Source organism: Eupeodes corollae, chromosome 1, assembly GCF_945859685.1.
Source record: "Eupeodes corollae chromosome 1, idEupCoro1.1, whole genome shotgun sequence".
Taxonomy (NCBI): Eukaryota; Metazoa; Arthropoda; class Insecta; order Diptera; family Syrphidae; genus Eupeodes; species Eupeodes corollae.
In genome coordinates, this window is record NC_079147.1 from 294947246 (window position 1) to 294957722 (window position 10477).

Consider the following 10477-nt stretch of genomic DNA (forward strand, 5'->3'; position numbering starts at 1 on the left):
TTTTTTTCTAAGAACATTTAGCACAGAATAAAATTATTGTAAATTCAATATCTCATTTATTTACGAGATATCGTGATTTAAACATCAATTTTTACCAATTTTTTGTAGTTTTTAATTTTAATGAAAAGATTGACTGCTGGATTTTTATACAAAATTAACTGAACGTTTTTTTATAACATTCAATTATTTTGGAGGCAATATTTTTAATTTTTGAAAACTAATTTTAACTTATAAGAAATATTGTTTTCAACATTCGCAAAAATTTTGATAAAAAGCGAATTGACAGTTTTTTTTACAAAAAACATTATAAAAGTTTTTAAAAATATCTTTTCAAAACTTTGAGATATTGGCTTTGAGCTAATTTTATCCCTTAAAAAACATGTTGTCAGCATTCGGTAAAGTTTTAAAAAAAAAATAGAATGGATAGTTTTTCTTATAAAAAATTAAAACCTTAAAAAAGAATTAACAAAAGTTGGTAAAAATAAATATTAGACTCAAATATCTAAAAAAATAAATATGTACCAAATGCATTAATTTGGATAACAGATAGGAATTTAATCAAAATTTTCTCAAAATACTGTGCTCTTTCGGGCTCATGCACAGTGAGAAAGGAGGGGATTACATTTAATAAAAGAGGCTGGAATGCGATTTGTCTTCCTTAAAAGTTTGTCTATATGTATCAAATTTGCGTACTATTTTTTGTAGATTTTATTTTTTATGAAAAAACGGACTGTTGGATTTTTATATAAAAATTACTGAATATCGAAAACAATATTTTCTGTAAAATAAAAAAGTTTGAAGCCAATATCTTTATTTTTTGAAAATCAATTTTTACCAACTTTTGTTAAATTTTTTTTAAGGTTTTTAATTTTTTGTACAAAAACTGTCAATTCAATTTTTTCAAAATTTTACTGAATGTGAACAACAATATTTTTTGAAAGATAAAAGTAGTTTAAAGCCAATATCTACAATTTTTGAAAAGATATTTGAGTCGAAAATCATTTTTTACCAACTTTAATACTTTTTTTTTTAGATTTTTATTTTTTGTAAAAAAAACTGTCAATTTGATTTATCTCATTGTAATGAATGTTGCCAACAATATTTTTTAAAAGATAAAAGTAAATTAAAGCCAATATCTCAAAGTATTGAAGGATATTTGAGGAAAAAATCAATTTTTACCAACTTTTATTAATTTATTTTAGGTTTTGATTTTTGTAAAAAAACTGTCAATTCGATTTTTCTCAACATTTTTCAGAATGTTGAAAACAGTATTTCTTATAAGATAAAATAAGTTTTAAGCCTAAATTTCAAGTTTTTGAAAAGATACTTGAATCGATATTCAATTTTTACCAACTTTTTGTAATTTTTTTTTAGATTTTTATTTTTTATAAAAAAAACTATCAATTCGATTTTCCTCAAAATTTTATCAGATGTCAAAAACATTATTCTTCGTTGCACAAAATTGTTTTGGAGATGAAATCATATTTTAGTCGTAAAATTTTGGAGGTGAAAAATTTTTTTTTCATTTTTTTTTTTGATTTATAAAAAAACCTTTAAATGGATTTTTTTTTTCAAAAAATATACTTCATTAATATCACGTTAAAATATATTGTATAAAATTTAATTTAAGCCTCTAGCGTTTTTGGTTCGTAAGATATTTAGGGTTAACCGAAATTTTCACCTTTTTTCAAACTGCTATGGCATCTTTCTGCCTTATTATCTGTATAACAAAATTTATTTGAAGTTATACAGTTCTAGTTCTTGAGCTATGGAGGACGAAAAAATCGTCGCGAACGTGTACGGACGTACACACGCACGCACAGACATCTTTCTAAAAATCTTTTATTTCGACTCTATGAACCTTGAAACGTCGGGAAATGTCAAAATTTTCAATTTGACAAATGGGACCCATTAAAATAACTTCCCATGGGAAGTTAACAAGTTAAAAAATAAAATGTTGGTTAAAATTAAAAAGAAATCTATCGGTTTGTTTTTAAAAACATTCGAATTTTCGTGTTAAGAACAAAATAAATATTATGGGGGCCACTGTTAGTTTTGATCTTAAAAAAACGTCTAACATGAATCTTATCAAAACCTTAACTTCCAAGTTTTAACTGACGCGGGACCCACTTTTTTTGACTTCTCTACCATCGTAATATCATGTTTGATTAAAATCTCGAGTTCGAAATTTTTCACGAATGCAAAACTTGCTATATATGTACATTGTTCCTATATGTTGCAAGAAAAAACACTTTAAGATAGCCCTTAACTATTTATGTGCGTCAAAGAAATAAGCAAGAATTGAAGACGAGTTTAAGGATTTTAAAGGCAACTTAGTATTAAATTTCCGATCTTTTATTATAGGGTACTTGTTAAGAACCTGACTACTTCTCTTTCTCTCAGAAAAGATTTATGGAAAACAATTTAAAACATTAATAATTTTTTTTTTCAAATTATAAATTGTGTGAAACGAAGATCTAAGTTGTTTTTAATAGCAAACCGATTTATGGTTCCCGCCCACCTGGATCCGCCATTGTAGTCAAGTTAAGATTGGAGGAAAAAATGATAACAATCTTTTTGATGTCAAAAAATTGGTGATTGGAAAAGTTGATTTCGATTAAAGAAGTAAAAAGATCTCTTTCCCAAATGATTTCATTCTCTTGTGCAAGTCTTATTCATTCAACCTAACTTTTGAAATGCAGGCACAAATTAACACGTTCCGTTTTGCTAAAAATGCTTTACCGCAAAGTTAAACAAAAATTTTGTATTAACGCTAATGTTCATAAAGTTGTTTTTAGTGACTCTGAATTTTACTTGTTCTTAAGCTTTAAGGTAATGAAAATAATTCCTTTAACACTGAATGTTGACATATTTTTAAGGTTGATTTGAAAGTAAAAATCCCGACGGTTTTAAGTCTCGATTATTTTAATAGTTTGTTTTTTTTAGGAAAATAAATTCAAACTTTCCTTGAAAAACATGGTTAAAAACAAATTCAAACTTAAAAATAAACCGAACCTAGCTGTCAAAACATTTTGTGTTTAATAATTGTATTTTAGTGTTTATTTTTCCGCATTGCAATATTATCTAATGAAAAAAATATGTGTACATATGTAAATAAATATTTGAACATCACAAAAAGAGAGATTTATTCCACAGTAAATTTCTCACACACTCTCCGTCTACATAAAACAAGAAAACTTAAAATTATCTACACTAAAAGTTCGTGAACGTTTTTCAAACTCTTTGGCAATTCATCCACAACTCGTATAAAATCATCAACTCTACAAGCAAAGAAATATCCCTTAGCGATATTATCCCGCTTCCACCGAATCCAAGGCACCCACTCACTCACATCATTGCATATCAGATAGTCCTCTTTGAGCTCCTCCATTGTCACATAAGGATTATTCACTCCAATCAACACAACACCTTTCTGTGGTGTTGATCTTGTATCAACAATCAATTTATAGAACAATTTCGGCACCGGAATCTCTCCATTATTATTCGCATCCGTAGCCAAATAAATTTCCCTCGGTTCACCTTTTGAATTTGGCAGTGAAATAACTCCCCATGTTCCACTGTAACAATCCAACTCAGTATTTTTGCTAGCGACTAATCGTCGAATTCCATTTTCCACCGCACTCCAGGTGCCAGCGTTAAAAATCTGCCATTGTGGTGCGGCATTGAAGAAATTGAATGTCGCCCTCTGTTGGGATCCATAGATATGATCGGCCTTCGGTGAGATATGACCCCGAGACAGAAACTGAGTGCGATTGTTGAAGAATTTCACATAATTGCTCCCGAGAAGATTCTCAAAGACTTGCTTCTGGTTCTCCTTCGAATACAAACGATTCATGTTACGTTTTTCAAAGTAGCCTGCCTTGCTGAAGTTTAAGCGTTGTACGGATTTCTGAAAGTGAACATTTGCCGGTTCGAGCTTATTGAATGTCCACAGAGTATTAACTCTCGATTTATCATGACAAACGCTGATTGTCTTGATAAATCGATTCGAAGTGACATCGAAACCGATTTCGTAGAGTCTTGCATTATCGGCGCATGTGGAATTGGCCTCACGAACTGTGTATCTCACCGGTGATGTACAATTGAGCAACTGAAAAGGTACTTTTTCATTGTTCACTAGGAAGCTCTTGTCTTCGGAACAAGTTGCATTGATAGATTTATCAGTGGGTTTTAATCGAAAACCTTTTGTGCATTGCAGTTCTACACTCTCTCCACGGGGGATTTCTAGATGACCTTTATCACGAACTGGCCAGAAGACTGTTGAGCCAGGATGAAGATGCAAAGGCTGGGGATCGGCAAGGTCTTTGTTAATATCCAGAATACATGGTGGACCTGAAAATGAGACAAAAATACTTTAAAAAGGCTTTATTTTTAATGTTGATCTTAAATCTACATACCATTCGGAATACGTTCCACTTTGATTTCTTCTGGTTGTTTTAATTGAATTCTCGAACTAACTAGGTAAACGTTATTCAGCGATACAATAGCGTAAATCAAAACAATCTTTAAGATACACATAATTGTATCTTTTTGTGTACAGAGAATATGGTAAACTATACTAAACTGAGCGACTGCTCTAAGTTGTTCGTGCGACTGATTCGAATGAAGTCCGAAATATATCTGAAATCTCAATGTGAGGTGAGAGTAAGAGCGAAAATTTGTACAGATAGATACATTCACCTGTTACTTAGAAAGCTTGAAAGTTATACCTACTCGCTTATAAACAGGGTCAAGGCAAGTTTATTGTTATTTCTTATTTTTATTTAACTTTTTGTGTTCTTGCTCAAAAGGTTGAGATATGAGATTTTATATCATTAAGCGAAGAACGTCACAGAGATAATCGAATTTGTTAAGTGAGTCACTAATTGTTAATGTTGTTTTTCCATCTCTCATTAATTGTTTTTAGATATTTTATTTTCTTGTTTTGGTAATGTCAGCCTTAATTGTGGGTTCTTATCTTTCTTTCTTCCTAAAGTAAATGAAATGAAGTTTTATTGTTTGTTATAGTTAAGTATGCTATTGAGAACTATTGGAACAATGTTTCCAATGTCACTGACATTGAAATTTATGTAGATTGAAAGAGATGAGAATGTTGGAGTTCTACGTCATAAAATTAGTGAAACAGTAGACAAAACAATGCATAGTTTTAGCATTGATATTGTGGGTTTTATTTTTCAAATGATTTGTTTGAATAGATGTATTATGTAACATAACATATTAATTAAGTTACGAACATCCAAGTAGCTACTCGTAGTCTTTCTATGCTGATGTCAATTGAAAAATATTGAATAACTACCATTTGGAAATCATTGCTACTTACATCTGATATTTGTGTTGTTGTAATATGCCAAATTGACATTTAAAGAAGAAAGTATAGGGTGTTTTTTTGTTGCATAATTATCGCTGTTTATAATTTAACAGATAAGAAATTTAAACTGTGTTTAAATTTCTGTTCATTTATTTGCATAATCATGAACATTTTAATAACATAATAAAGGTTCTAATGGTCAAAATTTACTTTGAACAAAATTAATCTGCATGCGAAGTTCATAGATAGCCTAAACCTAAATCTAAAAAAAACATTACTAAAACCTGTTAAAAACTGATTTTCGACACAAATATCTTATTAGAAAATATTGATTTCTACATTCAGTGACATTTTGACTAACTGTCGTTTTTTTATAAAAATTAAAATCAACATAAATAAGTAGGCATAATTGGTAAAAATTGATTGGTTTTGCATATCTACTGAATAAATGAAGGTATGACTTCAAAATAGAGAATTAAACACATCAGTTGATAAATCACTTTATCCAATTTTTCTTAACTCTATTCACACTTTAGCTCTTAATGTTAATTTTACATTCTATAATTATTTTAAAAGCACAAATTGTAATACTTTTAAATTTAAATACGCAAAAGCTAACTACCTAGACATTGCGAGTTATTTGTCGGGTATTCCGTTGCGTTTGAATTATAATTCTATGAATTTTTTTAAATTTTATAATTTCTTCATTAAAAATTTGAAAGCGGTAATTGAAATGCATGTCCCAAAAGTAAAAAATTAATAAAAACTCAAAGCTTCCTTGGTTTAACAAGAGGCTTTGAAACTTAAGTAATAGCAAAAAAAACAAGGCTTACAAAAGTTTACGCAGTTTCGAAAATAATATCGATTTAAAAAATAATTACATTCGGCTAGCGCGAGAACTCGATGTTCTTAACAAATTTCTATATAAAAATTACATTTTATCGATTGAATCAAACATAGAAACTAATGAAAAATGTTTTTGGTCATTTATTATTAGTACAAAATTGTCTAATGGTATTTCTAGCAGTATGAACTACCTTGGTTCTTAATTTTCGCATCTTTCAAATATTTGTAATTCGTTTGCCCATTACTTTGAATCAAATTATTCGAAATCTAGTTCAGATCAATTTCTAATTATGGTTATAAGGTTGACATAGGACAGTTAAAAATTAATATTTCGGAAATCAAAGAGTCTTTTGAATTTAAATAACGTTTGCAAGAAAGGCTCTGATGAAATTCACCCAATCATTCTGAAGAAATGTACACTTGCTATATCTGAGCCCCTGAATTATATAACTACCGCCCTATTTGTAAATTATCAAGTTTACCGAAACTCTTGGAGAAAATTATATGGGAAAAGCTGACATTTCTCCTTAGGAAGCATATTTCACCTTTTCAACATGGCTTTATTACAGGAAGATCCACAACCACTAATCTTTATATCTTTTTCAATTTCGTTTTAAATAAACTCGAAAAAGCCTACAAAAATTGATGTTATTTATACTGATTTTTCGAAGGCTTTTGGTAGAAATAGTTAGTTAGTTAGTACTTTTTTGATTGAAAAACTAAAACAATTTGGTTATCACTCAAATATGTTGAAATGGTTGCAGTCCTATCTAAGGGGTGCACAATTCGTTTGTATTGATCAAGTGCTCTCTTGTCCAATTATTGTTACCTCATTTGTCCCGCAAGGAAGCCATCTTGGTCCCCTTCTTTTTTTAATATTTATCAACTACTTGGCTGATATATTCTCAAATTCTAGTACACTTTTATTTGCAGATGATTTAAAGTTTTTCCGACGCATAAATTCTTTATTCTTTAAATGATTGTATTCTTTTGAAAAACAAAAGTTAACAGAATAGTGAACAACTAACCAATTATTCTTGAACGTTAATAAACGTCAAATTATTTTGCGTTTGTCGCAGTTGTTAGCAAGGCTATTTTAGTACCAATAAATTCAGTTTTTCGTTTTTGTATTTGTATTTTCACCTGTATTCCTAGTTTCTTCATACTTTCAAAAACAATTTACTAATTCATTAGCGAAAAACATTAATTAATATGTTAAGGCCTTGCTACTAAAGGTTAAATCTTCTGTTTCTCGAATTAATTTCGTTTTAAGTTTTGGTTGAATTTAATTTAATTTTATCAGACAAAAAGAAGAACCATGGGCTTTGATTCTGTGAAATTAATATAGTTTTTGAGAAATAATTTTTAAATTTTTTGACTATTTACAAAAAATTGATATCTCAATGAATTGAAAAAGCTACGAAATTTGTTGGCTGGACAAAGACAGTATCTATACCTATAGATACTTCGAAAAAATGTATTCATTTTTGAGACAACGTTTTCGTACTGGTCGTGCCAATTTAATAATAGCAAATATTAAATTTTGAGTCATAATTAACGCGCGCATATATAACCATATTTCTTAAAAAATAGATCTACCACCAAAAACTTGGAAGAGTTCGTTTCGAGCACTCTAAGAGCCTTAGTCTATACTGACTTAAGCAATATGTTGGACAACATTTCTCATAATGTTACAGTGTTCAAACTTCTCACCTTAGGTTTTGAAACTCTTTTTATGAAATGGATTACTTCTTACCTTGAAAGCCGTCAATATAATGTATGATCTTTATAATACATGACATGTCTGATCTTTATAATACATGACATCATGTATTACGTAAAGAGATATTTGACATCATCAAATATTGTCAAATATCTCTTTACGCTGATGATACTAAATTTTTCAAAACCATTGCAATTCATGACGACTTATCTCTGCTCTAAACAGATCTTGACAATTTCTCAATCTAATGTACCCAACATTCCTGAGAGCTCAACATTGGCAAATGCCAGATAATGTTCTTTCATCATCCCGTAAATACAGTAGAAAACATAAGCTATCTCGGCCCTTTATGTGGTCGTGAGGTGAAATTCACATTGACGAAATAATTTATAATGTCAATCTTGTATTTGGTTTTGTCAAAAGATGGTTCAAAGAATTGTCAGACCTTTACGTGACACATATCAAGAATAGAAAGTATCCAACGAAGATTTCTTCGTTTTGCACTTCAATACCTTCCATATGGAAATCCTTTGATCTTAACGCCTTACCGAGATCACCTCTGTCTGTTTAAGTTCAACTCATTATAGGAACGTAGAGAAGTCTTGATCATACATCGGCTTCTCTCTGGCTCAGTTGACTACTACTCTCTCTACAAACCCAAAACCAGGTTTTCGGCAAAAAGTTTTCGAAAACCCGAAAATCGTCAAACCGAATATTTACACGTTTCCATTTGACATTTAAATTTATTTAACAGCGACTGTCAAATTTTGTATTGATGAAAAAAATTTTGAGTAAAGAATGTTGTTGTTCTCAAATTATTTGTGAAAATAAAATAAATTCTAAGCAATTCAAATTGATTTAAATCCATAAAAAGAAAGTTGAACATAATATGAAGATTTTATTAAACTTTTTTTCAATCCTCTATCATAAAAAAACGTCTTTTTCTTTTGCAAATCCTGGAACTTCGAAAGAAAAGAAAAGCTTTATTTGATGCAATTGAAAATTGTAATCGACATTGTTATAATAATTCAACTAATACGAAGCTATGTATATTTTATGCAGGTACATGCCAGTACTTTTCGGGAACGTGAAAAGTTAGTAAACGATGATGAGTATCTCAAACAAAATTTCAGAATAAGCCGCAGAACTTTCGATAGCTCTGCAATGAACTAAAGGATTTGGAAATGCAAGATATAAACTGAAGCCTTATGTATGTAGGTACTTATCAAGCAGATTTTCAGAAAGACAATGATCTATACGAGCTCCAAAAGAACGAATGGGATTTCGTCATCCCGGTCCGAACAATTCACTAAGGAGAAGCTAATTGTCTATGAAATATATCATAGCATCAACAACAAACAAAACTTTTACAATAAAAATTAATTTTATTTAAAACACTTTCTTTTTCTTTCACAACAAATTCAGTCCAAAATACTGAGCTTATGACTATTCCTTCTGTTGGCGAAATGTGCCTTCAGAACCGCAATATATTGTGGCCGTCCAAGCAACTTATAGGCGAGGCTGAGAAGATTCTGATCGATTTCGAGTAGGTCCTTTTAGCCGGAGCAGAAAAGGTCAATTCTTAGTTCCAGATTCGTACCAAAATTACACTCATCCAGAGCGATGACTGAAGCTGTTATGATGGGCTGCAATTTCTTCATGACTATCTCTTTGGCTTCTACCTTTGAGGACTCGCCTGGCTTGTCCAACGCACTAAGGATCTTCTTGATGTTGGCACCATATTCTGTAAATACAAAACAAAAAGCAATAATTCTTATTTTGTAAGGAAATTGTATAAATAATATCACTTACAACGACTAAATTTATTTCAAAATGAAATATTTGTTTTGACAGCAGCCATCAGCTGTTTTGTTTACATTAATTTGAGCGCTGAATGTTTCGAAAGGTTTGTTTGTTTAGTTCAACTTTGAATTGCTACTAGTTTTTAAGACGTTTTATATAAAACTTGTGGTTTACCAAAAATGTATGGGAAAACCTGAGTTTTCGATGTAGGTTTTCGGCCAAAATCGATAATTTCGCGAAAACCAGGTTTTGGACTTGGTGTGAAAAGCCTATAACACCTGCAGCCTGAGAAGCCCTAGTTTCTTCTATTTACCATCTCACCACATATCCTATGACCTTAACGAACCTCTGACATCAGCACCTTAGTAGTACGTCTACAAAGTCTACCTGAGAATTTTTTTTCAAGCATGTTGTCGACAAAAAACTTAACTAACTGTTTCTGTTCACTTGAGACTTCTGGGAACTTTTTGTAATTTGTTATTAACGATATCTTCAGAATCTGTACCAATTTCGATTGACATGTGAATTATTAAGATGTGAAATGTCTATTTGGACTTGGCTAACAATAGGCTAGAAAGAAGTGACTCAAGGGCTTACAAAACATTTGCATAAAACTTAAAACCAATTAATATTTTGACCATAGTGACAAATATATTTTTCCATTGAAAATCTAATTTGAACAATTCGAAATTAAAGGTAGGCTTTTCTTATTTTCAATTTTCCTCATTTCCTTACCTGGGCCTTAAATAATAGATCCCGCCAGCTCTCTCGAGCTC

The 10477-nt window shown here is 30.3% G+C and overlaps 1 protein-coding gene across 1 annotated transcript; it reads right to left on the minus strand.

The window, feature by feature from the left end:
• Window positions 1–3113: 3113 nt before the first annotated feature.
• Window positions 3114–4652, minus strand: LOC129941896 (uncharacterized). The gene is made up of 2 exons (XM_056050665.1): window positions 4419–4652; window positions 3114–4353 (listed from the first exon to the last, which is right to left on the minus strand). Exons 1-2 carry the CDS (start codon window positions 4537–4539, stop codon window positions 3209–3211), a joined length of 1266 nt encoding a protein of 421 aa, XP_055906640.1. The 5' UTR covers window positions 4540–4652; the 3' UTR covers window positions 3114–3208.
• Between the last annotated feature and the right edge of the window lie 5825 nt (window positions 4653–10477).

Coding starts and splice junctions, on each gene's coding strand:
- LOC129941896 (XM_056050665.1), bottom strand. CDS start 4,539: ATGTGTATCTTAAAGATTGTTTTGATTTACGCTATTGTATCGCTGAAT. Junction 4,354..4,418: donor AGTGGAACGTATTCCGAATG/GTATGTAGATTT, acceptor TCTCATTTTCAG/GTCCACCATGTATTCTGGAT.